The sequence below is a fragment of the Salmo salar genome, chromosome ssa11, assembly GCF_905237065.1.
Source record: "Salmo salar chromosome ssa11, Ssal_v3.1, whole genome shotgun sequence".
Classification (NCBI taxonomy): Eukaryota; Metazoa; Chordata; class Actinopteri; order Salmoniformes; family Salmonidae; genus Salmo; species Salmo salar.
The window spans coordinates 10,436,525-10,457,873 of NC_059452.1; the positions used below are offsets into that span (position 1 = coordinate 10,436,525).

General features: G+C 42.1%; 1 protein-coding gene across 3 annotated transcripts; it reads left to right on the plus strand.

Moving 5' to 3' along the window:
- Window positions 1-3,418: 3,418 nt before the first annotated feature.
- LOC106561980 (cytoplasmic dynein 1 light intermediate chain 2-like) lies at window positions 3,419-20,990 on the plus strand. Of its 3 annotated transcripts, none has more exons than XM_014126480.2 (13): window positions 3,419-3,570; window positions 4,274-4,347; window positions 4,503-4,619; window positions 4,715-4,945; window positions 8,042-8,208; window positions 12,353-12,446; window positions 14,180-14,315; window positions 15,314-15,425; window positions 15,536-15,595; window positions 16,142-16,186; window positions 16,360-16,477; window positions 17,091-17,219; window positions 17,868-20,990. In XM_014126480.2, the coding sequence occupies exons 1-13, from the start codon at window positions 3,476-3,478 to the stop codon at window positions 17,972-17,974; spliced, it is 1,485 nt and encodes a 494-aa protein (XP_013981955.1). In that variant the 5' UTR covers window positions 3,419-3,475; the 3' UTR covers window positions 17,975-20,990. The 3 variants fall into 3 exon arrangements, with proteins under 3 accessions (XP_013981955.1, XP_013981957.1, XP_013981956.1); XM_014126482.2 differs by having other exon boundaries at window positions 17,873-20,990; XM_014126481.2 differs by lacking the exon at window positions 16,142-16,186.
- Window positions 20,991-21,349: the final 359 nt, after the last annotated feature.

Below are 21,349 nucleotides of genomic sequence, written 5' to 3' on the forward strand. Positions count from 1 at the left end.
GTGCCCCTGCACATGGACTCTGTACCGGAACCCCATGTATATAGCCTCGCCACTGTTATTTTATTGTTGCTCCTTAATTATTTGTTATATATATAGAGAGATATTTTTTAAACTGCATTGTTGGTTAAGGGCTTGTAAGTAGGCATTTCACTGTAAGGTCTACACCTGTTGTATTCAACACATGTGCAAATAAAATTTGATTTGATTGGCACTTAAAAGAGAATTAACTTAAATTTACGTCATTTAGCAGACGCTCTTATCCAGAGCGACTTACAGTAGCGAATGCATACATTCATTTCCTTTTTGTACTGGCTCCCCGTGGGAATCGAACCCACAACCCTGGCGTTGCACACACCATGCTGGCATTGCAAACACCATGCTCTACCAACTGAGCCACAGGGAAGACTGAATGTTTTCCAAGACCTGAAAACATTCATTTCCATTCAATTATGTAGTCAGTAAACTCAACTGTCACAAGCTCATCCGATTCTGTTAATGTGCCTTGGGGAATAAGCAACCTATTTGGCAACCTTACTATACCAAAGTTCTTTCCCATGCAGGCAGAGTCTTATGAGGCATGACTCATGAGAAAATGTTTAATTTATACCAGTCTATCACGTTTTCATTTCACCCCTATCAGTCGACTGTTCATTTGTAAGATTGACTTTGGCTGAGGGTAAGGTTATAGACTTCCCATACCCTTCAAGTAGAACGTTTTATGGTTTGTGTGCTCAGTTCCACTTACTCGGCTCTTCAAACAAATCATATGCAATCAATCATAAGGGCTTTGCAGAACCAAGTTCTGGAAGGGAATTTTACTAGGAGAACAGTGTCACCTTCTGTCTCTACTATGGAATTACATCAACTGTTTAATATGAGAGTATATTTTATGGACAATAAGCAATATGTATGTTAATGTGAACTCATAGCTTGCTGTTTGGTAGTAAGCATTTATTAGTTTAAAGGACACACTATCCAATCTGTGTTTTTTGTTTGGAATGCTAGGCCTTGTATCAGAGACTGATGCAGGATTTATGAGGGGTGCCCACACCCTCTCAGGAATTGCAGAGAAGGTAGCCTAATTGTGTGTGCTCATGAAAAAAATATAAGCACACTTAGCTTGCTGGAATGACAAGTTCAATGAATAAAATGAATGCAGTATATTGTATTGCAGTGTAGCAAAATCTGTGTCATTGAGCAGAAAAGCAGAACAGGGGCTTGCTTCCCTCAAGCCTTTGACAAAAACAAAACCTGTTTTATTAGATTTTCCTGGCAGCAGGAGTAGGCCTCTCCACACCATGAATGGGAGTAAGAGTAGAAAGGACAAGTATCACATGACTCACAGTTCTGGCATGCACTTCAGCCAATATCCCCAATCTACCCTGGATCTATAGATGGGGAAACCCAAAGCCATATGGGGAGTCCTAAGTGAATTCCCTACAGCAATAATGTAGATGCCTCAGTTCAACTGCCTGCCCTGCCTTCCTGTCTCAAAGGTCTATGGTGGAGCAGGTGGGACTCCTGAGTCCCTTGGTAATCTCAAAATGAATTACCAGCACAGCTCTATTCAAGTCTGGGTAACTTTTTTCACACAGTGATTGATTCAGGTTTACGGGATTGCTCTTTTGGGGCCCAGATTTAATTATTGATTGGCGTCATTCTGGGTTGAACTAGTGTAAAGTAAGTTTCGGTCATTATGTTGTTTACATGGTTTTTCTTGTAAAGGCTGATTATTATCTAACGATTGTGTGTGTTGGCGTTTACATTAACAATTTAATGTGTAACTGAGAGGCACTGACTAAGGACATTGAAACCCTTTACATTTAGTGGAAAATATGTCCAACATTTTTTGAGGAACCCATTAACAATGCAATTGGTAAAATCATATGACTTCCTCCAAATCGTTAACACTTTACAGCTTTTACTTTGAAAACAGTTAGCATACGTATGAAAATGTATGCACTCACTACTGTAAATCGCTCTGGGTAAGAGCGTCTGCTTAAATGTAATCGTATCACACCTCTTGCAGCCCCCCCTCTCTACGCACACACGGTCTCTGTTCATTAATAACATCTCGCGGAAGACCTAAGAAAAATGAATCCAAGCAGTCGAAATGATTACACGTCTTAGTTTAAATTCTGATATTGATTGACACGGATCGGATCGTCTAGACCCACACCTGTTTGCTAACTTTAGTCTTTAGCTCGATGCTTCGTGGCTTTTAATATAAGCTCCCTGTCAGTAAAGCCATTGACACCAAGCATTTAAGGCAGCTAGCAAATTAGCCAGCTAACTAACTAACGCTACATTTCACTACACCCGTAATAACATCTGCTAAATATGTGTATGTGAGCGAGAATTATTATATTTGTTTTTTTAAGTATACCATTGAATACTGTAACAGCGTGTCTTTTCTTATGACAGTTTACATGTTTCCACCAATTTGTAAGTCGCTCTGGATTAGAGCGTCTGCTAAATGACTTAAATGTTAAATGTTAATGATGTTCCTGTACTGCCCGCGTCTGAGTGATGTATTTAGCCTTTCGTTTATAGACTGGCCAGTAGCTTCTATCCCAGACCGTTAGGTTGCTGAATAGCCACCCAATCAGCTACCTGCCAATCACCTACGGTTGGAGCTCGGAGTTGAAGACTTTCACTGGACCCTGCATTTACATCTGCAACCATGTGCATGTGACTAATACACTCTAAATCTAAATATATATGTTGCCTTATGATTCCACTAGGTGGCATCACTTTACTTGTCGGCAATACGGTCTACGCGTCTGCTCTGCTGCTCCAGTTAATTTTCTTTGGTCTTGCAACTGATGTGCAGTCAGCTCTTTCCACCCCAAACTTACCCAAATGTATTATGGCCTAGCTGCACAACTGGTCCTGGACCAGTTGTTAAGTGTACAATGCCCAAAATTAAAAAGAAGTCAGTCAGCCTTGCAGGATGACATCATGCAAGCCAACGCGTACTGAGCGCGCTGTTATTATGCCTGATCACAATAACCCTACACAGCACTTTCATGGTAACTTGTTGTTTTTCTTTGTCTTATTTTGCCCCCCTTTCATGATTACAGTAAATCATTGAGTAAATCATTATGATATAATCAGATGTCGTTTTTGGAAGGAGGCTACTGAGTAGTGTAGGTGCACTGGGTTTAGTATGCGCAAAATATTGTACATTAGCCCACTTCAGATATTTTGATTGGGCCACAGAAAAATAGTGAGGTATTGAGTATTATCACCATAAGTTATCATCAGCTTTGACCCTTTGTCTGTATCTGGTGCTTGGTTGATAGCAAGATATGGTAGGTATCCTATTTCTCTGTGTTGTTTAACTATAGATTTTGAACCATCACTGATGAGCCGCATTCCGGGATTTGTTGCGGTGTAAATCGGGTGCACACAGTTTTAACAAGGTCCTAGGGCGCCCAAGTCGCGCCTCTCTCTTTGTGGCTGTAGAAAGAAGATGGCTCCCGTTCTGGAGAAGAAGTACCTGGGCGCAGCCGGGACAGGCGACACTATGGAAAATAGCAACGAAGACGAGGAAGGACAAAACCTATGGCAAGTTCAAGTACTCGTGATTTACAATGTGCTATTTTTCTGTAACGAAAAAGCTTTTTACTAACTTGTTTAATGTGCTTTGTCACTGCCGGGTGCTCTCATCAAAACGGTCCCGGATGCCTTCAAAACAGTTATTGCTAACGCGTACTGTAGTTACGATAGCAAACGTTCAGCTACAAAACTTAGCTTTAGTTAGTGTGGCTACATAACTAACCAGTTACAATAACAAACGAACCAACCTTATAGCTAACTAGGCAAGCTAACCAATATACACTCCAAATCAATACTAATAACAGGCGCGTTAACTAGCCAAGTTATTGTCGTCTGATTGTGCAGGACCAAAGAATGTAACGTTAACTAGCTTGCTTTCCAGCTAGCCACAATCATTTTTGTTCCTTGATAGTTACAGCTACATAACTAGCTATGCTACAATATTTCCAAGCCAGTCAAACTTATTTTATAAAATATTCCAAATTTAAAAAATATAGCTAGCTAGCTAAAATATAGCTGACACTAGCTGACACTCAAAAGCTCATTTGACAAGGTAGGCTAATTAGCGTAACAAGTGATGGCTAGCTAACGGACTTGGCCAGACAGACATGCAAACAGACACCTACCAGTAGGCTGTGTGTTAGGCCTAGGCTACTTAATTGCATCATGTGATAGCAAGCTAGCAAACTAATTGCATTGTTATTCCCTTCAGGACTTCAATTCTCAGTGAGGTTTCAACACGTTCAAGTTCTAAGCTGCCATCCGGGAAGAACATATTGGTGTTTGGTAAGTGTAGATCCATAGCCTTCAGTAACTTGTAATCACATCAAAAGGGAGAGGTTGCATATAACATTATACAGATAATAAATGTTGTCTTCAGTCAAATAAACCAAATCATAACAATAACATGACATTAACCCATTTGTGCGGAAATGTTTCAGGTGAGGATGGGTCAGGAAAAACAACGATTATGTCAAAACTCCAAGGAGCAGAGCACAATAAGAAAGGAAGAGGCCTAGAGTATCTGTATCTGAATGTCCACGATGAGGACATAGATGGTAAGTTCCCTGTTCCAGTGGCAAAAAATACAACAGTACATGGGTTAGGCTACATGTTATTTTTTGCGTGACTGTAAATCTCTGAATATTGGCAGACCTTACACGCTGTAACGTGTGGATCCTGGATGGGGACTTGTATCACAAAGGCCTGCTAAAGTTTGCAGTGACAGCAGAGTCACTGAACGACAGCTTGGCAGTATTTGTGGCAGACATGTCAAGACCCTGGACCATCATGGAGTCGCTCCAGAAGTGGGCCAGCGTGCTGCGTGATCATGTGGACAAGCTCAAGATCCCGCCGGAGGAGATGAGAGAGATGGAGCAGAGGAGTAAGTAGTGCTGAATCATCTACTTCACCTTGGCCGCTGCGACAGTGTCTGTGGGGACGATTGTCCAAGCAAAGGCCAGTCCCAACATTTAGCTGTGCTTGTTTGGCAATCAGACAGTAGAGGTGGGGATAATTGCTTCCCTTTATGTTGCGAGATGCACGTGGAGCTGATGATATGGGTTTTGTTTGGCAAGTGTCTGAAGCATAGTGAACATCCCCAGACAGAGCCAACGAAGATGTATGCTTACATGACACATTTAGGCTACAGTTTGGATGCTGGCTGGTTTTTCATTTAAACTAAAGGGAATGGCAGACACAGAAGGATAAAATTACACATGGTCATGGTAGTTTGTAGGTCATCAGAAAGGCCCATGATTATCAGCTGTGTTCAGTCATGACGACCAAAAGCCTAGATCACTGTGTCTTATGTACTGAATGCTCCCTCCTGATAATTTTAGAAATGATCATGAAGTGCTCTTTTGTGCTCTGAAGTTGCATGCTCTTACAAGAGCCGGGGGTTATCTGAGGTTCTCTTGAGCAGGCTGTCTGAAGGTTACTCTGCTTGGAGATGCTTTAGAGATTGGTTAGATTTTTTTGCATTCCAAAATTAAACCAATGCCATGTTTAATGTGCTCAAATAATTCTAGTGGATAGGTTCACTATTGATGACAAAAACAATCAACTGTAGGCCTATGACTACTCTGGACTTAAGTGTCATGTTTATGATTGGAGAACCACTAGGCCTAACTGTTTACAAACTGAAATGTGTGAAAGGGGAAGTGGCAGAAGGATGATGTTTCTGTAGGCAAAAAAGCTTTGAGGTAAGGTAGCACATTACTGCATTCTACACAAATATTGAATATTTTGCGTAATCTGAATGCTTCTACTGGACCAATAAATAAGTGATTTACTGAATCTATACTGTAGGCTAAATTACATAATTTTGACAGATGAAGACTTGGTTTGACTTTTCTTTCTCAGTATAGGGAGGAAAGCCTTTGCGTAGTTGTCAAGCCTTGTTTTTCATTGTGGATTGTGTTGTACTAGTAAATACGTTTTACTTTGTTCAATAGTGGAGGCCTGATTTTTGGCAAATGGTGTTTGCTGATATCTAACACAGGTAGCCAGGCTGGCATATGCTCCCTGCTAAACTCTCTTGTTGAATACACGCCCACCCACAAACAGTTACAGCTTTCCAATCTAGCAGAGTAGCATATCATCCAGGCAGTGTTCATCTTTCAGGATGTCGGTAATGATGTCATCACTGCACATGTCAGACTAGTGCGACATATCTAAAGGGAGGGGTGTCCAGGTCCAGGCGCCCTTGCAGCAGTGTTGCATCATGGTTTCTTCTGACACCAGATTGAGTCTAAGCATGGAAGGGATATCGAGTGGGCAGGATATTCTGGCTCAGTTGAAACTGGAGCAGCTTGATGGTGTTCTGTAGCGGAACCATTCCTTGCTGTATCATGCACTGAAATAACACAGATCAACAGTTTTCTATTAACAACTGTCATTATCAGGATTCAGGAATATGTCTCTGCGTTATAGGCCACAAAGCTGAAGGGTCGTGCAGGGAAAAAATGGAAATTACGCTTGAAATTGGTCATTATCATATCTAGGCTAATGCTTATATTGTGAAGCTATTTGGCCCCACCCATGTTTGTACTGGAACGGTTAAGTGGGCAAAGTCGAACGATGGACGATTCAAGCTCTTTCACTGCACCTTTCTTTCTGTTATTACCTTACGAAAGACGTTTTGCTGCTCAGCCGGGTTATGTAAGAAATGTAGGCCCAAGCTATGTATGTCACTCCCACCAAGGCAGTCTACCAAAAATATCCAAGGAGAAAAAACAAAGCTCAATGGCTGAGAAGTGCCTGCCTAAGAATGTTTTCCTTGAAGAACACAATGTGAGCCAGGCATTTTTTGTTGTTGTACACCCAGTTATTTGAGTTCTTTGGAGACAATTGTTTGTCCAAGAGAGTAAATGCCGTAGTGTTACACTAGGGAAATTGCACATTTGCATCTTTTGGTTTGTTTTTGTTAGTTGAGACTGTTGCGTCTAGGCTCTGCTGGCCCCCTGTAGCTTTAGCTGGCACAGATCAGAGCCTGAACAGGGAGTCTGATCCCATCCCTGTTCCCAATAAGCTGGAGTTTACATCACAGGGCCCAGGCCAGGCAGCCCAGCACCCTAAGGGTTGTTCTCTTCCTGGTGGAGGGAAGTGCTATAGCAACATTGGCTCTCTGGGTTAGCTGTAACCACATTCCTAAGGTTCCTGAGGAAGGGGAAGTGGCTTCCCAGACCACTGCTCACAGCTGCTGTTCTGGGATGCATACAGGGGACAGACTGCCAACACAGATGCCTGCAGCAGTGCCCTATTGGGAGTTATGCTTCTCCTTTATACCGAAATAGACAAATAGACCTAGACTTTGTTTTGTTTTGCTGTAGCAATATATGGATCCATCATGTTACTTAAGCTCTTTGGAGTGTAAATATATTAGCAAGTCGTACTAAAAGCTTAGCGAGTCATTCTGAAAGCTTTTGCACTTGTTTACTTATCTATCAACTGCAGTCTCTAGGGTTGAGTCCTGTAGAAAGTCCAGGAGAAGCTAATTGTCATTGATATTCTGTTTAGTTGGCGTTAACAGCACATAGTGGCATGAATAGCTAGACGATGGATGGGCTGTTGTCTCCTTGACTAAGGCAGACGGTTAGTTATGTGTGTAAAACACAGTGGGAGTTATTCTCCAGTCTGGGTAGTGGAGCAGGCAGGAGAGGAGCTGCTGTCAGATCAGCTAATGTCTCTACAGACATGGTGCGGCGAGTTCTGGAGCTCAGTGAGAATGGCTGGGTCTGGGGGAACAGGGACTACATTTATTCCATGTCAGATCACTTGGTCTTTAAAAACTCAGGGCCCTAGTTATGGAGTACCCATTTGTGATGCTGTCCTGCATGCTTTATTTCAATAAGAACAAAATATATGCTCTCTATACAACCTGTGTTAATAAATCTTGTAAAGATTATTGATCCTCCAAATGAAAAAGGTGCATTGCGACTGGCCTAACCAATTCGGCCGTCCCCTGTCTGCCCCACAGTGGTGAAGGCTTTCCAGGAATACACAGAGCCGGAGGGAGCCGACCCAGCCTCTCCCCAGAGACGGGCTCCCCCAGCAGGGGGGGATGACGAGGGTGTGGTGCTACCGCTCGGGGAAAATGTACTCACACACAACCTGGGCATTCCAGTGCTAATAGTTTGCACAAAGGTAAGTTGAGGCTGTCTGTTTGAAATATACAGTACCAGTTAAAAGTTTGGACACACCTACGCATTCAAGGGTTTTTCTTTATTTGTACTATTTTCTACATTGTAGAATAGTAGTGAAGACATCAAAACTAAGAAATAACACATGGAATCCATGTAGTAACCAAAAAAGTGTTTAACAAATCAAATTATATTTGAGATTCTTCAAATGGCTACCATTTGCTTTGATGACAGCTTTGCACAGTCTTGGCATTCTCTCAACCAGCTTCATGAGGTAGTCACCTGGAATGCATTTTAATTAACAGGTGTGCCTTGTTATAATTTAATTTGTGGAATTTCTTTCCTTAATGCAGTTGAGCCAATCAGTTGTGTTGTGACAATGTAGGGGTGGTATACAGAAGATAGCCCTATTTGGTAGAAGACCAAGTCCATATTATGGCAAGAACAGCTCAAATAAGCAAAGAGAAACGACAGTCCATTACTTTAAGACATGGTCGGTCAGTCTGGAAAATTAAGAACTTTGCAAGTTTCTTCCAAGTGCAGTCGAAAAAACCTCCATGAGGACCGCCACAGGAAAGGAAGACCCAGAGTTGCCTCTGCTGCAGAGGATAAGTTCATTAGAGTTAACTGCACCTCAGATTGCAGCCCAAATAAATGCTTCACAGAGTTCAAGTAACCGACACATCTCAACATCAACTGTTCAGAGGACACTGCGTGAATCAGGCCTTCATGGTTCTTTGCAGCAATCCTTTGGTCTGATAAATCCAAATTAGATTTTTGGTTCCAACCGCTGTGTCTTTGTGAGACGCAGAGTAGGTGAACGGATGATCTCTGCATGTGTCGTTCCCACCGTGAAGCATCGATGACGAGTTCTGATGGGGTGGCGGTGCTTTGCTGGTGATGCTGTCAGTGATTTATTTAGAATTCAGGGCACACTTAACCAGCATCGCTACCACAGCATTCTGCAGCGATACATCTGGCTTGGTTCGCCATCACATCTGGTTTGCGCTTAGTGGGACTGTCATTTTGTTTTTCAACAGGACAATGACCCAAAACACATCTCCAGGCTGTGTAAGGGCTATTTGACCAAGAAGGAGAGTGATGGAGTGCTGCTTCAGATGACCTGGGCTCCACAATCACCTGATCTCAACCCAATTGAGATGGTTTGGGATGAGTTGGACCACAGAGGTGAAGAAAAAGCAGCCAAGTACTCAGCATATGTGGGAACTCCTTCAACACTGTTGGAAAAGCATTCCAGGTGAAGCTGGTTGAGAGAATGCCAAGAGTGTGCAAAGCTGTCAAGGCAAAGGGTGGCTACTTTGAACAATCTCAATTATATTTAGATTTGTTTAAAACTTTTTGGGGGTTACCAAATGATTCCATATGTGTTATTTAATAGTTAATAATAGTAGATGTCTTCACTATTATTTTACAATGTAGAAAATAGTCAAAATAAAAACCCTTGAATGAGTTTGTGCCCAAACTTTTGACTGGTACTGTAGGTACCTGAAAGAAGTAGCCTGCCATTTTTAGGCACCAGTTTTTGTACTGAAAGATTTTAAATAACACTGATCCTCAGATTCTTCATGGGCCCACAACTAACTAGTACACCATTGACGCTCCACTCTGGCAGTCCATTTCACGGTTGGTGCCTGATCATCCCCCGTCTTGAGTTGCTGGTTTTTAGTGTTGCCCGTGAGGCAGCATCTTCAGCCCATGAAAGCACCACATTATTCCATGTCCATGAGCTTCTGGCAAATGGCTGCTTTAAAAGAACACAATGTTGTCAGTCATCAGTACTTCACATGCTAGTCATGACGAGGACGAGTGAATGTATTCTTTTCACTGCTCACTGTTTTTCTATTTCTCTTCTGCCTTTAGGGAAGAAAGGCTTATTTCACTCCTGGGGAATTCATCTTGGTCTTTAGTAAAGTTTGTTGAATATACTCTCAGAGCATTAGTGAAGTGTCCTCTCTTCAGGCACTATTCATATTCATTTTTGTGGATTTGAAGTGTGGTATGTCTTAGTCTGCTTTCATTAAGCGTTCCATATTTTCAGACTATTTGCTGTATTTTATTTAATTTGTTTTGTTTTTGCAATTTTACCCCCTTTTTCTCGCCAATTTAGTGATATTACTATCTTGTCTCCGCTGCAACTCCTCAACGGGCTCAGGAGAGGTGAAGGTCGAGTCATGCGTCCTCCGGGAACATGACCCGCAAAACCGCCCTTAATAACATCCGCTCGCTTAACCCAAAAGCCAGCCGCACCAGTGTGTTGGAGGAAACACCGTTCAACTGTCGACTGAGGTCAGCCTGCAGGTGCCCGGCCCGTCACAAAGAGTCGCTAGAGCGCGATGAGCCAAGTAAAGCCCCTCTGGCCAAACCCTCTCCTAACCCGGATGACGCTGGGCCAATTGTGCGCCACCCTATGGGACTCCTGTTCACGGCAGGTTGTGACACAGCCGGTCGAACCCCAGGCTGTAGTGACACCACAACACTGCCATGCAGTGCCTTAGACCGCTGCGCCACTCGGAAGGCCATTTGCTGTATTTTCTAAATTCATTATGTCATTGAGTTTGATAATTGAGTGAGAACTACATTGCACCACCTGCTGCCGTTTACAGAGCTATAAGGAATGTGAATGCCAGTTTACTCGCTGACACAGATACACAGGTTAAATTACATTTACATTTTAGTCATTTAGCAGACGCTCTTATCCAGAGCGACTTACAAATTGGTGCATTCACCTTATAATATCCAGTGGAACAACCACTTTACAATAGTGCATCTAAATATTTTAAGGGGGGGGTTAGAAGGATTACTTTATCCTATCCCAGGTATTCCTTGAAGAGGTGGGGTTTCAGGTGTCTCCGGAAGGTGGTGATTGACTCCGCTGTCCTGGCGTCGTGAGGGAGCTTGTTCCACCATTGGGGTGCCAGAGCAGCGAACAGTTTTGACTGGGCTGAGCGGGAACTGTGCTTCCTCAGAGGTAGGGAGGCGAGCAGGCCAGAGGTGGATGAACGGAGTGCCCTCGTTTGGGTGTAGGGCCTGATCAGAGCCTGAAGGTACGGAGGTGCCGTTCCCCTCACAGCTCCGTAGGCAAGCACCATGGTCTTGTAGCGGATGCGAGCTTCGACTGGAAGCCAGTGGAGAGAGCGGAGGAGCGGGGTGACGTGAGAGAACTTGGGAAGGTTGAACACCAGACGGGCTGCGGCGTTCTGGATGAGTTGTAGGGGTTTAATGGCACAGGCAGGGAGCCCAGCCAACAGCGAGTTGCAATAATCCAGACGGGAGATGACAAGTGCCTGGATTAGGACCTTAAATGATTAAGCATGTTAGCAGATACCATATACTTCCAGTCATTGTACAAACGCTAGTTTGCATTGGCTCTCAAAGCTACCTCTAACTTCCTTCATACTGGACACAGAGACATAAAAATGGTATCCACAAATTCATCTGACTCTGGGGAAGTAGATAAAGAACCTCTGCTCAAATTGCAAAATATACCTTTAAGTCCCACTGAGTGTGGCACTTGGGTATGTATATTTAATGATGGGCTCCTGCATATTTAACCAGGCCTGCTGTCTTTGCTACTACCATTTTTTTATTTCAGGAAGTAGCTCGTCTGGCATTCCCTGAGTCATGCTCAGCCAGTCAGCCTTGTTGTCAAGGTTACCATCTTGTGGTCACTGTGGGGAAGTGTATATGTGTGTGAGAGACAGGGTGGGGCCTGCCTGCAGGGTCTTACTGCTCCTTCCCGGAGGGAGTGAGGAGGGGAACTTGCAAGCGAGGGGAGGAGAGCGGAAGTGAGGGAGGGTCAGGGCTGAGACTGAAAGGGAGGCATGGCGAAGTGAGCTAAGCTTGAGCTAATGCGAGCCATTTTTATATCCCTCAGGATGGTATGGTTTACTTGCTCCAGTTGTAGCCTAATTGCCGTCTACTTTGCTGTCTCGCTCTCTCTGTCAGTTAAATTCAAAGGGCTTAATTGGCATGGGTAACATGTTTACATTGCCAAAGCAAGTGAAATAGATAAACAAAAGTGAAATAAACTAACAGTAAACGTTACTCACAAGTTTAAAAGGAATAGAGACACTTCAAATGTCATTATGGCTATGTACAGTGTTATAATGATGTCTTTCTCTCCACAGTGTGATGCAGTCAGTGTTTTAGAGAAGGAACACGACTTCAGAGAGGAGCACTTCGACTTCATCCAGTCCCACATCCGACAATTCTGCTTACAGTGTATCCTTTCCACTCAAACACAACTCTCCTTTCTTAGAATGACAGGCCCCACCATAGATATAATATTATACAGTTGAAGTCGGAAATGTACATACACCTTAGCCAAATACATTTAAACTCGATTTTTCACAATTCCTGACATTTTAATCCTAGTAAACATTCCCTGTCTTAGGTCAGTTAGGATCACCACTTTATTTTAAGAATGTGAAATGTCAGAATAATAGTAGAGAACGATTTATTTCAGCTTTTATTTCTTTCATCACATTTCCATTGGGTCAGAAGTTTACATACACTCAATTAGTATTTGGTAGCATTGCCTTTAAATTGTTTAACTTGGGTCAAATGTTTCGGGTAGCCTTCCACAAGCTTCCCACAATAAGTTGGATGAATTTTGGCCCATTCCTCCTGACAGATTTGGTATAACTGAGTAGGCCTCCTTGCTCGCACACGCTTTTTCAAATTGTCCATAGGATTGAGGTCAGGGCTTTGTGATGGCCACTCCAATACCTTGAATTTGTTGTCCTTAAGCCATTTTGGCACAACTTTGGAAGTATGCTTGGGGTCATTGTCCATTTGGAAGACCCATTTGCGACAAAGCTTTAACTTCCTGACTGATGTCTTGAGATGTTTCTTCAATATATCCACATAATCTTCCTTCCTCATGATGCCATCTATTTTGTGAAGTGCACCAGTCCCTCCTGCAGCAGAGCACCCCCACAACATGATGCTGCCACCCCTGTGCTTCACGGTTGGGATGGTGTTCTTCGGCTTGCAAGCCTCCCCCTTTTTCCTCCAAACATAACAATGGTCATTATGGCCAAACAGTTGTATTTTTGTTTCATCAGACCAGAGGACATTTCTCCAAAAAGTGCGATCTTTGTCCCCATGTGCAGTTGCAAACCGTAGTCTGGCTTTTTTATGGCGGTTTTGGAGCAGTGGCTTCTTCTGTGCTGAGCGGCCTTTCAGGTTATTTCGATATAGCACTCGTTTTACTGTGGATATAGATACTTTTGTACCCGTTTCCTCCAGCAAAGGTCTTTTGCTGCTCTGCGATTGATTAGCACTTTTCGCACCAAAGTACGTTCATCTCTAGGAGACAGAACGCGTCTCCTTCCTGAGCGATATGACAGCTGCGTGGTCCCATGGTGTTTATACTTGCATATTATTGTTTGTACAGATGAACGTGGTACCTTCAGGCGTTTAGAAATTGCTCCCAAGGATGAACCACAATTGTGGAGGTCTACAATTTTTTTTCTGAGGTCTTGGCTGATTTCTTTTGATTTTCCAATAATGTCAAGCAAAGAGGGACTGAGTTTGAAGGTAGGCCTTGAAATACATCCACAGGTACACCTCCAATTGACTCAAATGATGTCAATTAGCTTATCAGAAGCTTCTAAAGTCATGATCATTTTCTGGAATTTTCCAAGCTGTTTAAAGGCACAGTCAACTTAGTATATGTAAACCTCTGACCCACTGGAATTGTGATACAGGGAATTATAAGTTAAATAATCTGTCTAAACAATTGTTGGGAAAATGACGTGTCTTGCACAAAGTAGATGTCCTAACCGATTTGCCAAAACTATTGTTTGTTAACAAGAAATTTGTGGAGTGGTTGAAAAACGAGTTTTAATGACTCCAACCTAAGTGTATGTAAACTTCTGACTTCAACTGTAAGTGTTTTATTTAATTTTGTGCCCTATCATGTCTGCATGTTCCTTAACCCCACCTGACAGATGGAGCTGCATTGATTTACACCTCTGTCAAAGAGGAGAAGAACTTGGACCTCCTATATAAATACATAGTGCACAAAATATACGACTTCCAGTTCACCACGCCTGCCTTAGTGGTGGAGAAGGATGCTATTTTGATGTAAGTGAATGCTCAGTTATGCTCTGTTAGGTGCCCACGTATTGAGGAAATTATTTTTCATCTTGTGATTTGGCCTTTTGGTTGCCTCAAACAAAAGAAACGGAACATTTCAATGTACAAAGGGGCAACACAATGCCAGAGACTGCAAGAATCCATTCAAATGTAATGTACTAACGCCCCCTTCCTGCATTGGGGAACATCCCACGCTCTCCCTGTGCGCGCCCCACGTCTATTTCTATGGGCACAATTACTGTTCTTGACACAGACTTTTCTACTGTTCTACACATTTTGTTATGTGGTGCAAAGAACATTTTGCTGTTTTAAATTGAAAAAAAAATGCAATTCTATATGTTTTGCCATGTCTAATGTATTTGAGTGACTAAAAAATTACAATATCTATGGGCTAAAAGAAACTAAGTTAAAGAATGTTAGCTGACATGGGCTAGTTGATCTGGACATTTCTGACAAGTTATAAATAGCTCTCTAAGGTATGAAATGACTAACATGACAAGAGGAACTGATAATGCACTTCCCAATTGTGAAATTGCACCTTGTGCATTCTACTATTACAACTTTCAAGAGTAAGCTTTGAGCTGGACTGAGTTTCACATTTTTTTGAACATTTTATAAATGTAAACATTTTTTGGGGGGGGAACCCCTGTGTGTGTCCCCCTGCCGACCTCCTCGCACCCTCCACAGTTTCGGAACCACTGATTTAGCACACATGCTTATCCAGAGTGACTAACAGGAGCAATTGGGATTAAGTGCCTTGCTCAAGGGCACATCGATTTTTCACCTAGTTGGCTCTGGGATTAAAACCAGCTAACTTTCGGTTACTGGCCCAACGCTCTTAAACATTAGGATACTTGCCCTCACAAGATATGACTGGTGGAGAGTTCTGAAGTTATATGAACATGTACTGTATTGTCATTGATGGTTATTGTAACAAACTATTGGTCAGTGCTCGAGTACCAAACAAAACGGTTTTCTTTTCCTAGTCCATCTGGATGGGACAATGAGAAGAAGATTGCAATTCTGCATGAAAATTTCACAACAGTGAGACCTGAAGACCCCTTTGAAGACTTCATCATGAAGCCTCCAGTACGGAAGGTAGGATCATGAGACTTCTACGGATAAGAGACATGACTTGGACATTTGGCATTTGACAAATTTTCCTTATGCATCTCCCTTGTTTGGACATTCATGCCTTCTCTCTCCAGCTGGTTCATGATAAGGAGGTCAACGCGGAGGACGAGCAGGTGTTCCTTATGAAGCAACAGGTATGTTTGTTTACATTCTAGAACACACAGTTCTGGGTTGCCTTTCATGGTTGCAATTCCATGTTATCTCCTCTTCTAAAGATGCACACTAGATGGTAGTGAGCTGAGAAAAAAAATGATTGGTTTTCTTCAAAGCTATGATTGTGGATAGTGGAGCCAGTTTCATTTTATTAGCCTTTCGCGGACTTCAAAGACTGAGGTTCCTATTCTGTACTTCCTCACGGGCCAATCAGGAGCCTGAGAACTCCCAGGGCTTTAGCCTAATTGGTTGAAAGGGTCTTGTTTCTGAGAGATCACGTGGTTGCCTTAGGGCGAAGAGCGCTTCCTCTTTGTACTGGGCTTCAGTCAGTCCCTGTTAGATCAAGCTAACAGTATCCATCCATGCAATGTCTTTCTACTATGCCCATAATCTGTGGTGGAAGAAAGTGTTTCTGGGAATGTTACAAGGGTTGGAAAATAAAATATAAAAATGCAGAATTTTATGGGCCCAATTATTTCAGTGAAAATAGAACTGTCACACCATTTTTCTTTTTGTCTGTTCTGAAGTCTTTGCTGGCCAAGCAGCCGGCCACACCAACAAGAGGATCGACAGTAAGTGTGATAACATCAACCACACTTTTTTTTTTTTTTTTCATTTTTTTTTTTCATTACCACTTTTTCTTGACAAATGAGTGTTGGATGACAATCATTTCATCAATTGGAGCCATGATTAATTTGAATTGCCTCAACTGTACTCCGCTCTCTGTCTTCTGTCTGTGTTTCAGGAATCTCCTGGACGGACTGCTTCTGGCTCGCCTCGACCCACTGGCCGTACAGGCCCTACCAATGTGGCCAGCGTCTCGCCAATGACCGCGGTCAAGAAACCTGACCCCAACATGAAGGGTAAGTTGGACCACTGGAACTTACTGCCCACCCTTTCTTTGTATTTTTACAGAGCATCATGGAAACTGTTGTATGAGAACTGGCAGTCATTTGGGCAACACTTCTTTTGGGTGTTGGAAGTGTGTGACTGCTGTGTAACCACTGCCCCCCTGAGGTAGCTATTGAAATAATTCCATAAACAATGGATTCCTGCAGTCCTCCCTCCGCTGGCCTTGCTTGGGGAGAAATATTGACATTTTCTCCATTAAGCTCAGTGGTGGAGCTGTGCATACCACTGTGAATAGATCCGCTTAAATTAAACCAAATTTAATTGAGACCTGTAACCCCTACCCTGTAGTTGGTTGCTGTTGGCAAGGACATGAATTGGATACGCTATATGAAAACGGACAGTTAATCCTCTAAGAATGCATCTGCATTGAATTGAATTATGTAAATCGTGTTCCAGTTAAAGTATGATCCTGTGTGCACTGATGTTTTTTTAATAATGAAATTATGAATACCATGATCATACAGTAATAACTGTTGCGTGCCTGAATTGTATGGAAGAAATAGATCTTTTAAATCTCATGGTTCTGATCCTAAGGGATGCTCGTCTCATGTGTTTGTGTCTCAGGAGCAGCAGCAAACGAGGGAGTGCTGGCCAACTTCTTTAACAGCCTTTTGAGTAAAAAGACTGGGTCCCCTGGGAGTCCAGGCACCGGAGCTGCAGGAGCAGGATCTCCAGGATCTGTCAAGAAAACAGGTACGGTCTCCTCTGGCCTGGCCCTCCAGGGTGTCACTGGCTTCTCTGTGGTTTAACTGCCTCATGTTGTTGCCTTTGGACCATGCTGTTGTCTGGAAGTTTACCCCTAGAACCTGAGAGAAAGAGAGGGTGAAAAGGGAGTTCTTGGCAGGTCCTAGAGGAGGGGAAGTGTTCCACTCGACTCCTCTTCCACTGGAGGAACTGGTGAAAGGCCTGTATGCATGGGACAACAGTTGTTAACAATGTGTCATTCTCTGGCTGCAAAATGGCACAAAACCACCCTAAATGACACCAAGCACGTACCATGGCTCACTGCTTATCTCTCATTTTTGTTCGTCCATTCCGTATGAAGTTGTAATTAGCCCATTGTCCCAGCATACTTGCGTAGCCTTGTGTCCTACTGGCCTCATTCAGCCAATGACGTAAAACTGAAAGAATATGCATGGAATGTTTTTTTTTAGTGTCTTATGATTGTTTTTTGCATGTGTGCACCTGTCACGTGATGCAACTGAAGTAATGTAACATGGGGCCACATCTCATCAGTTTCCATCTGCTTGCTGGCCTGGCCATAACAGTCAATGTCGTATTTCTAGTACAGGCACAGAAGCTACAGGATATTACTTTCTCTTCTCTCTTTTATTTTCCAAGGGCAGAAGCCGGTTTTGACTGACGTCCAGGCAGAGTTGGATAGAATGACTCGCAAACCGGACTCCATGGTTACAGCTAACAACACACCGACAGAGAACGAAGCGTGAACGCAACAACAGCATTGTCCACTGCAAATACTCTGGAAAACAAACACACACACAAGCATAAATGAAATATGACCAAATTCCCAATGTGTATATCAGTCAGCAGACAGTAGTTTTGCCAAATGAATTTGAGATGCTACCAGATATATTGGTTATTTTGGTAAGATGGGGGAAAGAACGAAAGGTGGAGGTTTGGAGGAGAAGGAGGAAGTTGAGGACTTGGCTGTATCTATCCTTATTACTTCAATTGTAATGTGTATTTTTTTTTTGCAAGGGATGTCCGGTTAAGTAATGTGTGCACACTCCTTGGGGGGCAGCCAAATCCCCTGGTCAGCGAGCCCTCCGTTAGCTAGGGGATACACCCTCCCTCACAAGCTTAAAGAGTGGAAAAGTGCTGCGGCCTCTTGTTCAGCTAATCTTATAGAAGGAAAGCGGTTGTGATAAGAACAATTAAACCCTAAATATATTCATTTAAAAAAATGAAATACTTGCAAGCGTATGTAGTATGTACAAAAAAAAGGAAAAGGTTAGAGATATGATACTGGTGTATTTATATATTTTAAAAAAATCTTTATTTTCTATTTTTTCTGCACTGTTTGCGATTTAAAAAAGGGTTTAGATAGCTAATCTCATAACATGTTAAACTCCACTGATGTCATGACACTAATGTGACAAATACAGATAGCTGATAGCAAACAGTGGCCTGCCCATAAAATGGCAGGTCCAACTAGTCATCTAAGGATTCTGTAAATATCAACGAAATTGCAATTCAAGCTTTTGGTCTTATTTTGTACAAAAATGCAATTCTTTCACAAGATTATGAAGAAATGTCTGGGATAAAATGAGCAATGTTGGGATTGGCAAGTGTAGAGTTAGCAAGGAACACTCTTTTGGCTAGAGGTGTTTTGGGGGCAGCATCTTTCCTACTATAACTCCCAAGTGCCTGGCACAGTAACTGTTTGTCATAGTGGAGCTGCTTGTCTACTTAAAGAGGAGATGCACTGTACCACCAACGGCAAAAAGTTGTTGTCCATTTGGTCATTTCAAGTAATTTATTTTGTTCAATTTTTTTGTATAACAAGTCTGTGGTCTTTGCATAAGATTTCATAAATGTAGCTTACTTCCGTGGCCTAGATGACATTGTTCGCTTGAGCAATAATGAGAATGCCTTTCATTTTATAAACTGTAAAGGTATCTAGATGCAGATTTTTAGAAGCAACCACAAGTTTCGAGTATTTGTGTCCCCCAGGTGAACACTTGCATGGTTTAAACCACTCACTTGTGTGGCCAAATCATATGGAAATCAAATACTACGGTTTTAATGAAATGGGTTATCCTTAAAAAGGAAGTTTAGCTCTGTTCTTTTTCAGTTTCAAATGTTTTTATACAAGCTGTATGGCAGGTCAGGTTAAACATTCCCGATTTCTACGATGTAGGTGTAAAAAATCGTGGCCCAGTAGGAAATTGCAATGTCCACAGATCTTTTGTGTGATCGTCAGTGCCCATTTGCAATGTTGACTTTTTGCCTTCAGTGTACATAGAGTTCACAATTTGTCCATCTGTGCACCCTGCCTTCACTCAGGGTAGATCTTAGTCAATATTATCAGCCTTTGCGTGTGTCCTTACTAGGTTTTTTAATTGTCCTAGTTCTGCCAATGTTTTTGTTAATTACATCCACTCTACTGTACCATATCAAATAATTTGTAAAAATCGTAAGATTATTTGATTAATCACAAATAACTAGATCACCCTCAAATCTACCTACAGTCTAGCTATGGTTAATTTGCAGATCAGCAATTGTAACATTGGTTTAATAAACTGTAAGAGAAGCTACTTGGCTTTTGAAACCACCTATAACAACAATGGAAACTACATAGAATTGGAACCTGGTACCAAAGATGCAGCAATCAGTGTGTTCTGTTTGTGTAGAATAGTCTGATTTGATTCCCAGGTGACCATCTCCCCTGGCCCTGCGTGGAACGCCTATCATTCCAAAGTACATTCTAAGGTGGTCCGTATACTTAACCCCTACTTGAGTTGCCAGGCTAACTTATTTTTTTGCTCTGTAAGGGAAAAAACCGCAAGACCTAGAGGTGTGCAGTCTACTTTATTTTGCGTTAACTAATCTGTTGTAAGAATAAGAACCGGCTGGATTTTGATTCCATTTTTCTTTTTATCTTCATTGGGCAGAAATTTGCATCTAAGATCTGTTGCTGAAATTCAAGCACAATATTGTGACAGCCAGGAGTATTAATCTTATGTTGAAATAATCACTTTCATTGGGAGAGTTGTACTGAACCCCCGGATGTTATTGTTTGAAGTAGAGAATGCAACTCTTCTACCTGCCTGCTTAGAATGTGTATTGATGAATTACAAGTATGATGTACTTAATATTGCATTCATATTTTTGGGATTAGTGGTATAACGAACATGTCCCTGGCAGTCAAATCTGCTCCAGACTTTTAAAGCTAGACCTTTTTGGAGAAAATATCCAAATAAACTAAAATGCATGTCAATGTTGCTTAGTTTTTCATGTGCATTTCTGGTACACCTGTCCATTGCAGCGCATCTCCTTAGAAATTCATGAACTAGTTCACTCCTCTGATGTTTGTCTCCACATAGTTAGTTACTATACATCTGCATTAGCTGAACAGAAATTAATATGTTTGGCTAGTACATCACGCTGCTTGATTTCCAAATTGCAAGTTTTTGATGATTGGATATCATTATTTGTCAAGGTTAAGTTAAAAGCCACTGCTCTATACATCATCTTAGTGCTATGCCTTCAGCCCTTGAAAATATACACCTATAGGAGATTTAAAAGCTTTTGCTTCCAATCCTTTTTATTCAGGATATAAACACCTTTTAACCACATGGAGTACTGTGTTTGTGCCCTGGACATATTCAGTGTGATCGTATGGCTTTAACGTGATGCGGCCATGTGGTATCTCGCTTTTTGTGCCGACAAAGATAAGGAAAAGTGTGTCAGCCCTGGCTTCAATAAAACAAAAAATCCAGACTTTTGTTACCTTTTTGTATCCCTTTGTCTCAAATCATGATAACGTGTGTCTAGAAGGCAAGTCAAATCCATGGTGAATATTGCTCTGTTTCGCTGTTGTAATTTACTGGTATTCAGTGTGAATTCTAGAAGTGACACCATTGGGTACATATTGGTTAGTCATTTTATCAAACCCCTCAACCTACTGGTTGTGAATGGACTGTAAGTGGAAGTGCAATAAGAGTGTAACCCTGCTAAATTGTCCCACAAGTGATTTTCAGGGTCAGTACTCTTTAGTACTTAGGTTTTCAAATTGCCCTTGACCATGAGATGGCAGTGCGGTGTTTTTCCAGACACAAGGACAGTAGGACACTTAAGTG

Excerpts from the sequence above, each read along its gene's own strand:
- LOC106561980 (XM_014126480.2), top strand. The coding sequence starts at position 3,476 with ATGGCTCCCGTTCTGGAGAAGAAGTACCTGGGCGCAGCCGGGACAGGC. Across the intron at positions 3,571-4,273 it reads GAGGAAGGACAAAACCTATG|GACTTCAATTCTCAGTGAGG; the intron begins GCAAGTTCAAGT and ends TATTCCCTTCAG. Across the intron at positions 16,187-16,359 it reads CACCAACAAGAGGATCGACA|GAATCTCCTGGACGGACTGC; the intron begins GTAAGTGTGATA and ends TCTGTGTTTCAG.